Here is a 17,607-nt window from a genome sequence, read left to right as displayed (position 1 = left end):
TTAGGATTGCCTACTTACAATCAGCAAATCAAAATGGTAAAGAGAGAACAAAATAAGAACAAAAAGCTCAACTGCCTTCATTGTAAATGGTACATAACATTACACTCTTACATGTGCTTTTTTCCTCATATCTACCTATTTGCTTTCAAAGACATCTGTCAGTGACTTCCTGCTGCTACCAGTTACAAGATTTTAAAAGACAGATGTGACCTTTAAAGTTACTTTTTTCAACTGTTATGGTAGAAAAGGTTTCTTTACATATTGCAAGTCCTTACAGACTAAAATCTCTATCTAGGACTATAGTAAAAACAGCTAAAGCCTACTGAACATACGTACAATTTTTGCATAAGAACCTCAAAGTACTTAAAATGATGTAGAACTCACCCATTGACATCATGCGTGCAGTTGCCATGCACACAAGGATTATTAAGACATTCATCTGTCTGTGAGTGACAGGTGGGGTGATGGTAGCCTTCAGGACATATACATCGAAATCCATTCATTTCATTGACACATGTTCCACCATTGTGACAGGGACCAGAGATGCATTCATCAATATCAGTATTACATCTTGGACCTAAACAGAATATCACTTGTTAATTATTTCTTATACAGATGCATTCAGCATGCATGCAGGAACACTGAGTCACTGCATCTTGATTCTTGTCAATGCCAAGTCAGCATAAAGAGACCAATTCTGCACGTTATCACAATTTTATCTGTTTTAAAAATCAACAGGATTTGAATCCATTTAGCATTTTCATAAGCTGGGGGTATAAAAGCAGACCACCTATATCTAATACACTTTTTGAAAATGTGAAAACGTTGCAACAAAACTTGTATTTAATAACTCCATAAAACTCCATTTGACTTCCCAGCTCCTGTAACCTGTCTGTTCCTTAAGGTACATGCTTGACACTCTAGAAAGGGCTTCCCATAGCTGGGGTACTACTACAGATTAAAAGGCATTCCATGCCTGAAAAGGAATGTATCCAAGTCAAGAAGTCAGGCTGCAGACAAGTGGCTGAGCCAAAGACTGAAGCACTTTGATGTATTAAAAAAAAACCAAAAAAAAAACCCACAACTCTCTAAGAGAACAGCAAGAATTTAACTGAAAGGCAAACAAGTGCCCCAGAAGTAAGGGAGACCCAAAGAAAGATTGGTCAGGACCATGCCTTGATCCATTTTGTTGGACTGGGATGTATTTCTAATTTCAAGAAAGGGAATTTCCTTCTTTTAGTTGGAAGGTCACAAAGATGCCCATAAAAATGCATAAAATATGCAAAATCCCCTTTGGTGCAACATCTGAGAGAAAAAAATGGAACACTTCCAACTGGAATCATTCAGTTAATGACGGTAAAAATAAATCATATCATAACTAGGTATTAAGCATATTGCTTCACCTGCAATTATTTTATGAACATATTACACAATACAACTTACAGAACATACCACACACGTCAGCCTTCTTTGACAAAGGTCTTAAAAAGCTAGGAACAGGTCTAGGGCTGATCTACTGTGATACTCAATACAGCTTAAAAAAATTATAGACCATTGAAGGGCTATGTTTAATACTTGCAGGATACAAACCCTTATGATCCTAATAAGAACTGAACAATTTTCACACCATCGAACATAAACATCTGTGTAACAGTACACTGGCTGAGTAGAAAATAGTGAAGCCCTTGTGATAATAAGGCTGAACAGCAGCTTAGCACATGCTGTAACACTAAATGAATGATTTACATTTGGACATGGATACATTTTACTTTGTAGACAGAACTGGCCAAATTCCCTAAGCACTATTTAATCAGAACCCCTCACCATGATGTACAGTCTTCTTGTTCCAACAAAGAAACTGTAAATAAATCCATTGAGATTTTTTGAGTTACTATTTCTTGTGAAGCTGCAAAGAATGGATTCAAGATTGGACTTAACACGTTGACCTGAATGCAAGACAACTCTGAATTTAAAATGACTCCCCCAACCAAACAGATTCCTATACATGGAAAAATATATAAGCTGGTTATAATTTTCCAAGTATAGAATCAAATTTTCAGAGAGTCATCTAAAATGTGTTCCTTCCACCGCTGCAACAGGGAAAGGAGTGGCAATGGGGCATAGTGTTCAGGGGAGGGTGGGGAAAGGAGGCCAATCAGTAGGGGAGCCTAGTGGCTTGACCTCTGCCTCACAAAATTTGCTCTCCTCCCATCCCCCACAGTACCTGGTCCCCCGCAGCACCTGCCCAACTCACCCTCCCCCATTGTGGGGCACCTGCACTTCCCAAGCACTGCCCTGCTCCCAGTGCCTAGTTCCCTCTGTCTGCCCCCTGTCCCATCCCCCAACCCCCCTACCCTCCTATTGTGGTTCTAACTTGGCTTGAGCCTCAGTCTGGCCCTAACCCAGCCATGCAGCAGCTGTTGTAGTGTTGGCAGCTCCAGCTTGACCCTGGAGCCCAGGCTAAAGCGGGGCCAGAGCCTTGCCAGAGTTAGAAGGCAAGCAGTGGTGGCAGGTAGAGGCAGAGGTGGCAGGCAGCAGCTGCAGCTCCGACTAATCCAGACCCTGGGTTGGGGCCCAAGCTGGAGCTGCAGCATCTACCTATGCCCCTCTGCCTTTTATTCAGATCCAAGACTACGGCTTCTTCCTTGCACACACATTAAAATGGAGAAAAAGACCCTTGGTCTTGGATTCAGGTAAATACAGTAATTACATGGTAAGAATGATACTTCTTTAGCTCACTGGCAAAAAAAATATTAAATTTAAGATTAAATTCACTAAGAACACCCACTAAATGGACCACTGTCTATCAAATCCAGGTACAAAAATCTTCACAACAAAACTGAAGACAATTATCAGCTAACTGAAAGAAGATTTACCAGTAACTCCTGGGTTGCAGATGCAACTGTAGTGGTTAATGCCATCTATACAGGTCCCATGAATGCAGGGTTTATTTGCACAGTCATCAAAGTTATTCTCGCAGTTCACTCCTTTAAAAAAAAAGAGTAACATTCAAGTAAACCCAGGCACAACTTAACAAAACAATGACACTGAAATTAGATCCCCTGAAAAAAAATCAAGTTAAAGTACTCAAACTGCTTAGAAATAACACGTTGACTTATATGATTAGAATACCTATCCAAAGAGTGAGTGATTAATAGATTAATTTGGCTCCCCAGCATAAGGAATCAGCCATATTGGGAATACATTAACTACAATATTCATTTGGAAAACAGACTCAATATTTGACACAAGACAAGGCAGTTCTGATTTTTTTCTCCTTTAAAAACAGGCTCTTAGGTGGTCAGAGCATGGCTCCTATGGAAAACATTTCACAGGATGGAACAATTTAAAATCAGGGTGATACTAATAATTTTTCTTGTTAGTAAATGGAATGATTTAAGTCCATTTAGCCAGGGTGATTAGTTGTAAAACTACCATATTTTCTCACATGCAACACGCCCTTGAATAAAATATGCACTTTGTTTTTGAAAGCAGAATGAAGACAAAAAGGTATTTACTTAAAAATACTGGTAAGTATGGTATTTTCCCCAAGGAAAACATGAGCAACTACAGTTGGGAAGGAGCAAAACGCTGTGGGGCTGCGTTGTTAACCCCTTTGATGTAGGACACTGCAGGTACTGCTGCTTGTTAAGCCAAAAAATGCCCAAAGCCTCCTTTTTTTTGAGCTGAACTGGGTGGACACACAGCAGTCTGTCAGCTTTTCCAGCATAACCCTCTGCCAGGGGAAAGAGAAAGCAACCATAGCCAGCAGGTAGGGAATCCCTTGTGCAGCACATGCAGCGTTACTTTCTCTTATCCCCCTCCATTTCCTGAGTTGAGGCTTGTGCAGCAGAAGTTCCTATTACTAAATTTCCTTACCTAAAGTATGCACCCTAATTTCCAGCAGTTGGTTTTTGGGAAAAAGGTGCATGTTATATGTGAGAAAATGTGGTAATTTGATCGTTTTTCTTCAATTTTAGATTAAAATTTAAAATTAAGCAACTTGCACTGGCCTTTTCCTAATGCCACTCATGGTTCAGAATCCTATTTGGAAACAATGTTAGAGCCAAAAAATAGAAGACTGAAAAATCAAAGTCCTGAGCCCAACAATACTTAAATACAGTCTTACTTACAAAAATAGTGCCACTGACTACAACTGGACTATCCGCTTGTTGGAACCATCAGGAGCTAATTTTTAACAAAAGGTTTTTTTGATATCATGTCCACCACTTTGAAACGGTTTTTATTTTCATGCGAATAATTTTGCCTTTCAATATTCTAACAAAGCTGATGAAATCCTATACACAGGTCCCCACTCCTCATCTTTTTTTTTGAAAACAGAAGCTGACATTGTACATCAAAATTTGGTCTCTCAAGTGTGGAATTTAAGTGACTCAAGAATCATGCACGTTAAACCCTGACAAGATGCATGGCCTGGCTGGAATCTTTCAGATTTCTTGACCTGAAGGTCAATACATCAGGAGGAGGCTACAGATGTGAATCCAGCACGTGCTATGTGCTTATCAATTTTACATTTAATGGTAAATTTTACATTCAGTGCTTTTCCACTTAAAAGGCAATAGTGGCACCCTGAACTCACCCTTTTTCACCACAAATAATCATTTTAAGTGTGAAACTTCTTAGAATTTTTTATTATACCTAGATACTTTCTGCCAACAGCTAGCAAATTAGTTTACAGAAACAAGCACTTTGGAAGTTTAAAACTATACAACAGGTAACAGAAAAGAGACAGATACATGTATATACAGAACTTTTCTGACTAAACCATAATTTTTTAAATAGTTTCTGAAGTCTTCATTTTTATCTACCCTATCGTCCTATCCCTTATGTACCTGATGTGCCTGGTAAACAGTTGCATTGGTAACCATTCACCAAGTCAATGCAGCGTCCTTGATTAAGGCAGGGGTTGCTGTAGCATTCATCAATCTGTTCACTACAAATGGCACCCATGTATCCAGGATTGCAGACACATGTGTATGAATCAATACCATCTTGGCATCTACCGTGGTGGCAAGGGTCAGGATCACAATTATTTATATTTTCCTCACACAAGATGCCAGTAAAACCTAAAAGGAAACAAATCAACAGGAGCCATTTAGAGGCTAACAGATGTTATGATGGAATCTGCATTGAGTATCAAACAAAAATATGGCATTCATCATAACAGGACCCCCCCCCCAGTAAAATCGTACATGGAACAAAAAACACTGGCTGTGTATATAATCTTTAACCTCTCCCCTAAACATGGACACCAGCAGACAAAGCCACAGCATGCATAGCACAGAATACTACAGAAGAAGCTGGATGGAAAATCTTTCCAGAGAGAATTACCTGAAATGCATTCATTTCAGACAAGCCAGAGGAAAATGTACCCCTGACCATCAAACCTATTTATTCAATTCTGTATCCAAATAACTGAAGGCACTGTCTTTCCTTCAGATACTCCATGTTTAAGTGTTCAGATAAGTCAAACTAGCATGAGTTGACACCTGGATACAAGTTGAAAACTGCAGACAAAGACACTGAACTACTATTGCTGTACAAAATCCAGCAGGGAAAATAAAATAGCCCTGTAGATCCTTTCCTTGAATAAGGGCCCTAAAAAAAACCCAAATAAACACCACACTGAAAAAAAATTATGACTATTTTGCATGCACAAAATTAAAACAAAGGTAAGACAAAGTGCAAGGCTGAAAGGGACACCATCATGGGTCTACCCCATACGTAAGTAGCTTTTATGGTTCTTTTGGAAGAAAAAGACGGTAGATTAGAATTTAGAATTTTAAAATTGAAGAAGTGTTTTCATTATCTATGCCTAGTAGACTTTACTATTTTTATTATAATAAATTAATACACCAGCCTTACAAAGTGAGACTTTCTGCAGAATTTAAGGTTTAGGTCAAGAAAGCGTTCTGTTTTTGCAGTTGAAAAAGCCTTTTGAATGCTCCAAAGCTCAATCAGTTGTAAAATGACAGAATGCTCTCTTGCCAAAGGCTGCAGACAGGTGACTCCCATGTCTGCAGATATTTAGAGCTGTCCAAGCTGAAGCTGAATGCAGGCTCAACACAGCCTCCTGGGTGGGCAGCACAGAAACCAAGAAGAATTTGACCAGTTTCACGCTAAATTCTTAACATGAGAAGCAACAGCAGAAGCTATTCACTGAAAGGACTAAACAGAAGATTGGGAAAGGAATAAGAAAAGCAGAGGATTCCTGAAACAGCCGCTGGAATGGGGGCAAAGCAGAGGACGGTGAATGCACAAAAATCTTTCAGTCAAGTGGTTCTGTGGTGGGAGCCTTGGGGAATGAAAAATGCTCCTTCTGCCTTCTAGTAATGAAATGGGAAGGAGGCGCTACAAGCTTCAAAGATTGAATGCCAACACAAATTGAACCCATCAGTAAGGTTTAGGGACAGCATCCTAGCAGACATCCTAGTGGGCAACTGGGATTTGTAAATGGGCAACCGCCTCCCCTTTTTAAATACTGGTTTGTGGCTAGTTCACTATCATTTCCAAGCTCTGTGAATGTGCACTTGAAGGGATAGATATGGAAATTGGAGTAGGAGAGGCGGGGCAAGTTAGAAAAGGCATATATAAAATTATATTTAGAAGAAAAGAAAAGAAAGAAAGGCAGATATCACATTGTGCAGGAAAGAAATGTGTACAGGCCTAGAGGGGGAGAGAAGGGGAAAGAAGAGACATGAGCTATGAGTGGAGAAAGAGAAGTCAAGTAATGTCAGGAATTGAAAGAAAAGGCAAAAAGCAGGAGAACTGTATGTGGTCCAGCAATTTCTACCTTTCATCTAGCTTCATAGCAGTCAGTTCCCTTCTTATGAATATACTACATAACTCAAATACAAGACAAAGTTCACCCCCCCCATCAATCAGCATGCGGAAAAAAAACCCTCATCTTGTATTCACATACATGGAAACCTTATTAAATACACTGTCTATCATTAAACTGCTGCCAAAAGTAGCATGTGCTCAGTAACGGAAACTGACTGCCTACACTAAGCATGACTACAAAACACATGGCCTATATATTCTGCAAACATACTGACAGGAACGTTTTTTTTTTTGTTTTGGTGGCATGAGGCCTGGAAGCCACAGAGTTCAGATGCCCCCTTGTCTTGCTTGCTCCTAGCCAAAAGGCCAAGGAGCAGCTAGGAGGAAAACACAAAAGCAGCCCCCCATTATGACAATTTTTTAAAAAAATTTTTAAAGAGAAAATTGTTCATGTTCCAAGTCAAATCAGCCAAATCGATTCCAAATCCATGAGTTAGCCAAGAACCATATGTGGCCCTACTACCAGCAAGCATCCTCCACCCCTGCCTGGGGCTTCAGATGCTTCCATATCCTTTGGCAAGCATTCAATGTGCAAGCCCAAGCCTGGAGGCAATGGGGTTTGGATGCCCCCAAGTTTTGCTTGCCCTCAACTGTATGGCTGTAGAAGCAAGCTAGAGAGGAATCTGCCATTTCCATAAAATTGGCATATGATTTAACCATATAGTTAGGGACCTACCAAGTTCAAAGCAGGAGTGGGGTGTGCTGTGACTCCTTTAATCTTGCAGGTTCCCCTGTGCACTGCCCCCTCCCCCCACCATTGATCGCAGAAAGGCCCCACTACTCACTGCTTGCTCCTGACTGGCAGGGAGGCAAAAATCTCAGTTTTAAACGGCACCATTTTTGCTACTCTCTGCTGACTGGGCAAGGGACCCTAGCAGCCACACTATTTGTTGTGGCTGGCTGGGAGGCAAAAACAGCACCATATTTACAGTAGTGGTTTTCACCTCCCCACTAATCAGGAGTGATTAGTAAGGAGGGTGCATGGGGGAACATACAAAATAAAAGAAGCTGCTGTGCCCCTCCACTGCTCACGCCTGATCAGTAAGGAAGTGAAAGCCACAGTTTTAAATATGGCAGGCATGCAGCTCATACAGGCAGGCAAGCCAGGGGTGAGGGGGAAGAGGGGAAATCAGGCTTGCCACTTCTCCCCACCCCCTTCATTGGAGCCTGCCTTCCTGGGCTGCTGCCAGGCTGCCTGCACAGCCGAAGCCACATGAAGCCTGGTGCTTCGCTCCGTGGCTGTAGGGCAGCAAACAAACTCCTTGGAGGTGTTTTAGTTTGCTGCTCCCAAAGTCATTTAAGGTGCATTATGCTGCTGAATGTGCTACAACAGCTGGAATTAGTACACAATATGCTGCTGACACGTGCAAACACCGTTAAAGCGGTGCAAAAGCATTTAACTGGTTTTAAAGTGTCATACACATATGGCCCTCGTTCCGTCTACACATGCCCTAAAAGTATGTTTATGGAGCACCTGTGCTAAAATTTGAAGCAGTTTCAAAAAAAGGTAAAATGCATCAATTCTGGATAAACTAAGCCTATGGGATACCTGTAGTAATTTGCCTATATGCAAATTACTATAAATATAAGTTATTTCTATGTCAGATTTTTCAAATTTTCCCCTTACTTCCACGTACCCAGGGAGAGTATGGTCCGACAGTAAGGAGGTAGGAAGTGGCTGAAGGGGGAAGTTAGGAGTGGGAGCAGAGGGAAAGGGGCTACCTGACTCCCCAGATTTATTTTCCTTGCTGTAGCAAAGGGAAGGGGACAAATACAAGGCAAACCTCCAATAATTAATTAGGTTAACTAATTTTTACATTTTCCATACACAGAAACTAATTATTGAGGGCTGTTTTATATTTGAGTAAATACAATATTATCTAACCAATACTGAAAAGAATAATACAATGAATATATTCAACCAATGCTTTCTCATGTCTGACCTGTTTTAATAACGAGTTAATTTATTACTTAGAATACTAACCAGCAATAGTACTATTCAGTCTAGCAACACAATAGATTTCTCTCATTCAATGACAAAAAACAAGACAAGCAAATATTTTTACCTTGGTTTAAAAGGCTTAAGCCTAAAGCTAGGCACTGTCAGATACATTTCTTTAAGATTCATTAATACATTGTTAAGATGTAGATGTCCCACACCAGGGATATTTAGAGCTAGCAGTTCTAAGACATCACCATTTCACCTTTATGTACATTTGGTTGCCTTCAATCCTATTTCCCACGCCCCCAAATTCCCTATGGGTCCCAAACCACACGCTAATTCAGCACCTTCTTGTTAAGGTGCTGCTCGCCCTCCCTCTATCAGCAGCTGGATTTAGCTCTGTCTTTTCCTCTCACTCCTTTTAATAATGCACCATTGTCCATTGTTGCTTCTTTGCTTATCACCACTGGAGTGAGGTGACCCTATATTATTGGCACCTGGTTCTTCATGCTTCTAGCAGATTTTGCAAAGGATTCGGAAACAAAAGTTCCCCCTCTTCACTAAGCAAAAATTACTTGGACCACACACCAGGTTGAGGCAGATGCATACTGCTTCCAAGTCCAAAAAACCAAAAAAAACCCCAGGCTTTTCCTTTTCCCTGACAGAGGAGTCTGTCACATTGAATAATGTAAGGGTAAACCTGAAAACAACTACTCATTCTCTTCTGATTTGAGTCATTCCACTCTATATTTTAAAACCTCCTCTAAGAAAAAATACCCTAATCTGTATCACTATTCCACAGGGAAATTATCTGGACAGAGGGAATAATTTGGCTTTAAAATGCAGGCCAGGACAGTAACAGACATTTTAGAACCTGCCACCATCTCAGTTCAGAACATTTTGACAAGCGTGTCACTGAAGAGGTGCCTCCTAGCATCTAGAATTATTTCTCCAAGTAAATGCCACATGTAGATAGTTACAATAAATGTTGCTACCATCATTTTCATGCATCAGGTCCACATTATAGGAATTTTTTTGTATATATTCTTTTAAAACAGAGGAAAAGTTTCCTTTACCTGAAAACACCAGAACTATAGCACCCATTTCTAATAAATGTATAGTAATCTTTTATTAGGATAGCCAGCTTCTATTAGGCTTCTTTTGGGACACTGATGTCTGAATTAAATTTACTTTAGAGAAGCTACCTTTCTGGCATAACCAGTCATGGTCATTTGTAATACCCAAGTGTCACTCAACTATTTCTCCAAGAGAATCTGGATATGTGATTGCTGTCTAGCCAATCATTAGCTTGTATTAAATGCATAGATGTGAGGTCCAGAAGACAGCAGAACAATTCACCTGGCCTTCCTGTGTAACAAGCTATGCAGTTCCAACCAATGATTCCTATACTGAGTGTGGTAACAGCCAAGTTACCTAGAAAACATCTTACAGAATGACATCTAGCCTTGATATAAGGTCTTGATGCAGCAGAAAATATACCACAGCTCTCAGCAATTTGTTTCATCGTTTAAGGATTGTCCTAATATGCTGTGAATTAGTCTTTCTATTCTAAAACCGTCTATGAACTTTCCCCAATAAAGCCAAATGCCATTTTGGCAAATTCTGATGCTTCTTATAGAAGCCATGTGGTAGGTGTTGTACAAATATACAGAAAAAATATGGACCTTATCCCAAAGAGTTTATGGTCAACACAATCCCTATGGAAAAACATGGTATTAGACTACCCTTGACACCCTCTACTACTTGCATGCCCAGTATAAATATCAGGATAAAGGAAAAAAGAGAATAGAAAAGGGAGAAAAGAAAGTCTTATCTTAAATTAGACATTTCAGTTCTCTTGAACTTTTAGAACTCTAAGCTTTTTTCTTCTAGGTGGATCTCTGCATTTTGAACAGCACAAAATAAATTATCTCGACTAGACATATTATTGCATCTTGAACAGCTACTAAACAGAATTCGATTATTTAAATGCTCTGCTAGAAATAAGAGGAAACTCATGTGAATTCATCCAGCCTTAGAGTTCTCATCTGAGACAAAGGCAGCTCTGGAGATTAATCCAGCCCTTTTTTACAGACAGGCTTTCTAAATCCTTTGTGTATATTTGCAAGTAAATCATTATTTCACTGTCAAAAAATACAAACTTCACTTCAGGGTTATTCAGGGCTTACACTGTTCCTTCCTCATGGACTTAGCAAACTATTAGTGAATAAAGCTCTTTGTGATGCATTTGAACACCATTAAATTTTACAGATTGGGAAACTGAAGGAAATAAGTAGCAAAGTCTGGAACAGAACAAAAGGAGAGCCTTCCTAACTAATCCTCTGCCTCAGACAATTCATTCTTCACTTCTAGAGCACACCTCATCTCAAAACCTTCAGTAAAGCGATAACAGGGGGCATCATTACCCACCTCAGCAGCCATTAAGTAGAAACCACTAAGCCTCATTCAGCTACACGGGTTCACAATCAATCACAGAACGAAACCTTTCCTCAGATAGCTCTAAAGGCCTGCTTCCTTTAGTGTGAAGTGACTATATCAAGCATTCCAAAATAAATCCTAAAAGTACTACGACTGAGTTACGAAGTAAGATGGGAAGTACTAGGTTTAAAGTTGCCCATGCAACCCAAGGGCTGAATGCCACCCAGAAAGTCGGGTGTATCCTTGGCTCTCCTGAGTAGGAGCTCCTAACATGATGTTGGGCCAGTCATTTAAGAGCCAAAATTTTGGCAGTTGACCATAAATTGCATAATGCATTTTCTGAGTGGCCAAATTTTAAGGCATTGTGCACATTTATTGCTCTTGATGTGTCTAAAAGAGTGGGAAATGGAAGACTTAAGTAGTCAGGAAGTAAACAGGCAGGAAGGAATGCAGTGTAGCATTCATCACTCATTTCTTGGTCTTTGGTTGCCAGTTCTTTCATTTACACCTATGCTGCAGTCCCAGAAAAAGGACTCCATCCCCCCAACCCAGGATCCCTGAATGAAAAACACCACAACACCAGCTAGTACAGGAGACATTCTCCCCCCATGGAAAATAAGTGATGAGACAAAGATCAAAGCTAAGACTCCAACCAGTTGCAGTCACAAACCAGAAGGTTTACTTTACCTAAGTGATACTTGTGCTAGTCTCTGCTGCAAAAGGCTTGGTAGCAAAGCTTCATGAAAAACAGTATTTCACAGATAGCATACAGCTGACACCTCCCCCTCCTTCCTCCAGCCCTCTTCTCTACATCCACAATAGTTGCCAGAATATGAGAAGCTGTATAGAGGCTAACCTGTAGCACACTGGCACTCATAGCCATTGGGATGATCAATGCACTTTGCTCCATTTAGGCAAGGTGTGCTGGAGCAGTCATCGATGTCAATCTGGCACACGGCTCCAGTAAAACCTGAAAATGAAAAGGAAACAATACTGAAGCAACTCAAGGAGTTGTTCCTTCTTGCTGCTCAAAGCAATCCAGGCAGGACTCTGGCTAACAGATCATTGCCAAGGATTCTTTACTAACTCTTAAGAACTGCCCCAGTATTATTTGGTGGAACTAGGCTGGACTGCACCCTTAGTTCCACTCTGCTCTTTCAACTGGTTGGTTTCTGGCCCAGCAAACAACCAGCCTATAGGAACTTTCTGCCCTACAAGTCAAAGAGGCAGGAACAATTTTAATGATACTCATAAAAGGACTGGCCGGAGCAACAGAAACATAACAAGGGGAGAGTAAAGACTCTACATGTTGGTACTCTCGGGAAAATGAAATGTCACTGGCAAAAGAGAAACAGAGGAAAATTTCTGACAGTCAAAGCAAGTAACACAGCATGAGGAAAAGATGCATCTCTTACTACAGCCTCTAGTAAGAGAGTATTCCAACAACTTAGGATCTACTGCACAATATAGGGCTATACTTCACAATACTTTATAACTGATGAACAGCATCAATGTCAGTTATGGTAAGAGACTCAGAAGTAATGGGACTCAAGTACTAAGGAAGGCCAGTGAAGATTCAAGAATGGTTTGGGACCAAGGGAAAAATTGGACAATTAATTCCATTGGCATGCCCAAGAACTCATCACCACACATAGGGGATAGAGACTAGACATGTGTCAAGGTAAGTAATTTTTGAGAAGGAAAAACATTTACTTTTGCCCCCCGCCCAGTGGCTTGCAAGACACTAGACCTGACACCTGGTGCTGGTCCCTTTGTTCAAGAGCAGCCTCTCCTTTCTAGACAGGAGTGCTGAGCCCCCTGCCTATGCTACAGGGGGGAAAAGCTTAGTCCTCAAACCTGGAGGAAAATAAAAAGTAAAGCCTGACAATGGGCCATGAAGGTAGCCCAATAAAAAAAAAAAAAAAAACCACCCACAAAAATCCTTGCCTCTCTCAAGGATTTCTCATTTTTTGAAAAAAATGTATCTAGAAAGATTGGTCTGTAATTCACCCCAATGTTCTTAACAAGTGAAACAGCAGGTGCCACCTAACACCTTTGAGGCTAGGTGTTTAGTCTTAACACGTGTAATTAAGTACATAGTTCCAGTGCTGCATCACTTCAGCTGAGTACAGACCTATGCTTATTCATCAGGCATTACAGTGAATCATTACTGTTTTCCTTGGATGAGTCTGAAGCTGGGTGCTGAACTGGGACTTCCTAAGACAAGTAAACCCTACACACGCTTGCACTCTGCCCTTCCTTATAGAATACTAGGCCTTTGTAGACAGATGCACAGAACAGATGCAGGACGGGAGAACTTACCAGGTGGGCATTTGCACAGAAAGTGATTGACCTTATCCAGACACTCTCCATTGTTCACACAGGGACTACTAAGGCATTCATTGATCTCCAGTTCACAGTGCATGCCTTTAAACCCTGAAAAAAAGACAACAGATTACAGGGGATGACAAAAGGGCTCCAGAAGTACCCAGTTTGTTGGCTTCCCCTTATTCTACAGGAAACCCTCGCTATTCGCAGGTTCAGCATTTGTGGTTTCAAATATTTGCGAATGCCGAACCCACATCTTAAATACACTTAAAGGAGCTCCTTGGAGCTCCACGCTTGCCGCTGCCAGGCTCCTGCCGCTGCGCTTCCGCCATGCTCCTGCTGCCACCAGTGCAGCCGTGCCCCACTCCCAGCTGCCGGGGGCACAGCATTTGAGAACATATCCCCCCTGAATGGTGAGGGTCTCCTGTACTGCTAAAAATCAATGCCAGATCTCGCTAACGTAGAAAATGACAGTGTCCGTAAGTTATGCCATAAGACCAAGCATATTTGTAAACGGTGTGATGGGGGAGGGTCCTTAGAGGGGATGAATAACTTTGGAAACAATGGAAGACACTGGTCCTGGACTTCCTATGGCTAGGGTAAATTCACTCTATACTTTTGGATGCCAAATAATTGGTTGCACAGGTCAGAATTCTTCATCCATATTAGTACTGGCCTGAATATTAGGCTGTCAACTGGCCAAAAACATCTTTTTCTTCATTTTCTTTACTTATTTTTTTAAAGGAAACATCAAGTATTGGTCATGACAAGAAGGGAAAACAGTGAACTAACAACATGGGCCACTTGTATTATTTATATCGCAAATTCTATAAAGTTAAGGATTTCAAAACATGGAATATTTTTTAAACAGTGAGATCTATCAGTCTATTGACTAGTTGCCCAAAGTTCTGAAAACCCTTTACTTGGGAATATATAAAACAAGACTTGACAGTGCCCTGGGAATTTTCCCAAACAACAATATAAAAACACACAGTTGAGAACTTACTCAGTCACTCAAACACGGTTTCTGCTAACTTTAAAACAAATCACTTCTGTACATCTCATTAAACAATGAATAACAAGTCTATGTTTTTACAAGCTAGGCTTCGTTAACACATTTACTGTCAGGTTTCTGCTTCTCCTCCTCCTCCACCTCTTTTTCCTCCACTCACATACCAGCAAACCTTCAAGACTGGCATGCACACAGAAAACTCTCCAGCCTGGTCCTTAGGCACCCCGTCACGCACACATCTTCCATTTCTAAACTGCTGTAATCATTTTCTGCCCTCACATTTTTGATCTTTCCCATCCTTGTTAGAAATTCCTGGGAAACTCGCCTTACCTGGCATACACAGACATGTGAATCCCCCGATTTTATCCAGGCAAGTGGCATCATTTTGGCATGGATTGGAATGACACTCATTAATGTCCATTTCACAGCGCGGTCCTGTGTATCCCTTCAGACACTCACAGTGGAAGGAGCCTTCAGTATTCACACATTTTCCAGCATGTTCACACGGATTGCTGTTTGCTGTAAGAGACATTCATTTATAGATCAGAATCTACTCTTCCGCTCATGGTGGTCTCGACACCACCAATAATCCCATCCTTTCTTGTATCACCACTGCCTGAAATGAGATCTCTTCTGCCTAATAGGAGATGGCTACTGCCCTTTCTGTGGCATTGGGAAAAATGTACCAGCTTCCAGCTTCTTGTAGATAGGAAGGAAAATCTCCCAAGTACCATCACACAGTCAGAAGAGCATTCTGATGTTCTCCCCACTTTCATGGGTCCTGCAGGGGCACTGACAGCAGCTCTGACCAGGGATCTGAAAACATAAGCTTATTTTGGATAGGAGGCTTTAAATCACCTTTTCAACTTGCCTGCTTGCTTCAGCACAGAGGCCAGCAAAATGACCCTTAGCCCATGTGGCCTTTGCTGCCTATATCATAGTCAGATTGACCTTGGACATAAGTTAAGGTCAGGAAATAACACAAGATTCAGCTTGGAAAAAGTAACCAATGCATTCAAGGAAAGATAAATTGAAAGGCAAGATATATAACACAAACAGTCACTTGAAATGCAGCAAAAGCATACGAGAAAGAGCAGATTAGCTAAAATGTTTAAGTTACTATGGCAGAGAAACCAGCAGGATTTGAGCTGCATAGACATAAAGCAGATGGTATCTTCAGATGATTCCAATGAGAATAATGACGTCCCGTTACAGTTCTTTGGGTACTGGAAAAAATAAAATGAGCCAGGAACCTGGTAAAGTAATTTAGGCAAATACATATCAGAATCCATTTAAAAACTCAGGAGACCCTGACACAGTCCTGTACCAAAGCCATTTGGCCAGCAAGTCCACATCATGAGGGAGGGGAAAAAACACTCACTATAGACAAGAAATATAAAGAAGCTTCTTAAAAGGGTACACGAAGGGACTAAAAGAATAGTGATTTGATCTAAAGGTAGAGATGAGCTGTCATCAATATATTTTAGCACACTTAAAGGTCAGAATTGGCTCATAAAAGGTGGGGGAGACTCTCATACAGGTTTCTCTGTCCTTTTAGGCCGCATCTCTAGAATCATTATACAAAGAAACTCACTCATCTCTACAGCAAGTGATCTTCTCCATCTATAGCCTTTCTACACATCAGTCATTTCCCCACTAACTGACAAAATATTCAAGAACCTTGCCTGTTAAGTTCTTTCATGTGTTCAGATTCTATAAATTCTTCAGAGGTTACATCAGCCAGGCAAGAGTCTTTATGAAGAATGAATCTAATCAGATTCCCTGAAGACAGTACTGGGGTTTATTAGGAACTCAAAAAGAACGGAAATCTTGCCATAAATTAAAAAGTATGCCGCACTACCTGAAACCTGGTACATTATTTTGGCAATCCTCCTCTAGAAGGAGATTGCAGAATTAGACAGCATTCGGAGTAGTACTGGGATTGTTCAAGGAATGGAAAAATTCTTATAAAGAGACTGAAAATCATACAAGGAAACAGAGAACAGGAAATATGATAAAGGCCCACAATTAATAGTGGCACAGAAGTTTGTTGGGTTCTTCTTCTCTTGGTCTCAAAACACAAAAACACAGAGCTCAACAAAAGCAACAGATATTTAATGAAATGCAGAGATGATATACACCAAATTGTTAAGAGGACACACTTTCCATTTACTATAGTTAGGTCAGGGAACTCGCTACCTCAAGTTGTATTTGAAGCCATGAGCTTAAAGTAGTAAAAAGGGTTGGATAGCTTCATGGCCAAAATGAATAACCAGAGCTGAAAAGGACAGAAGACAACCCAAGAGTTTTGTAAGCAACAAAGCTGAATGCTCTGAAAGTTAACTGTAACATTCTGCTTGGAAAATATCCTGTGCTTAATTATTGCAGGGTTTCTTGGACTTTTTCCTGAAGCAACTAGTACTAGCCTGGGCCAGAAAGGACACCAGCTAGATCGTGCTTTCATAATCTGGTACCTGGGGGCTCCTAAAGATGTGCAGCAAGGCTGCTCTGATGTACTGTATGTCCAGCGCAGTGGAGCACACTCAATTAATCGAGGCTGCTGGAGCATGGAAATTTCCGCACTCCAGCAACCCTGGCATATGCGTATCACCATCTCCGTGCTGAAAAATAGCAGTGGGGTGCTTTAAACTAAAGTTTGTTCCCCCACCACCATTTTTCAGCGCGGAGACACTGATATACTTGATGTGTGGGGACTTTTCATTAGTGCAGCTCGCTAATTAAAGTGCCACACCCCATCACAGAATACGTCTATAAATGCCTTAAGTGTGAGATCCTGACTGATGGCTTTTATCCCCTGAGCCTGGCACAATCTCCATCTTAGTTTCCATTAAAGAATAGGAAGCTCTTGCCTTCTTATGGAGTTGTGGTGAAATTGTATTGTCAGTGAAGTGCTTAGAAATAATTAGAGCTTTAAAATGATGGAATAATGTTCAGGATACAACCTTACCTTTGCGTCCTCACCTAACCCAAGTACCTCCATAAGCTATTTCTATCCCTTCCC

At 40.8% G+C, this 17,607-nt stretch overlaps 1 protein-coding gene across 1 annotated transcript in view; it reads right to left on the bottom strand.

The window, feature by feature from the left end:
- The window catches only part of NOTCH2 (notch receptor 2), a 128,292-nt gene that overhangs the window by 50,096 nt on the left and 60,589 nt on the right, over positions 1 to 17,607 (bottom strand). Inside the window, exons 8-13 of the mRNA XM_090049474.1 lie at positions 14,916 to 15,104; positions 13,568 to 13,681; positions 12,102 to 12,215; positions 4,854 to 5,087; positions 2,877 to 2,987; positions 385 to 577 (exon numbers count right to left, since the gene is read on the bottom strand). Coding sequence (XP_089905600.1) covers positions 385 to 577; positions 2,877 to 2,987; positions 4,854 to 5,087; positions 12,102 to 12,215; positions 13,568 to 13,681; positions 14,916 to 15,104 — 955 coding nt within the window. The remainder of the gene's footprint in view (positions 1 to 384; positions 578 to 2,876; positions 2,988 to 4,853; positions 5,088 to 12,101; positions 12,216 to 13,567; positions 13,682 to 14,915; positions 15,105 to 17,607) is intronic.

Source organism: Crocodylus siamensis, chromosome 5 (assembly GCF_052110815.1).
Source record: "Crocodylus siamensis isolate JL-2025a chromosome 5, ASM5211081v1, whole genome shotgun sequence".
Lineage (NCBI taxonomy): Eukaryota > Metazoa > Chordata > Crocodylia > Crocodylidae > Crocodylus > Crocodylus siamensis.
Note: the sequence above shows the minus strand (reverse complement) of the source record. Positions and strands in the feature narration are given on the sequence as shown.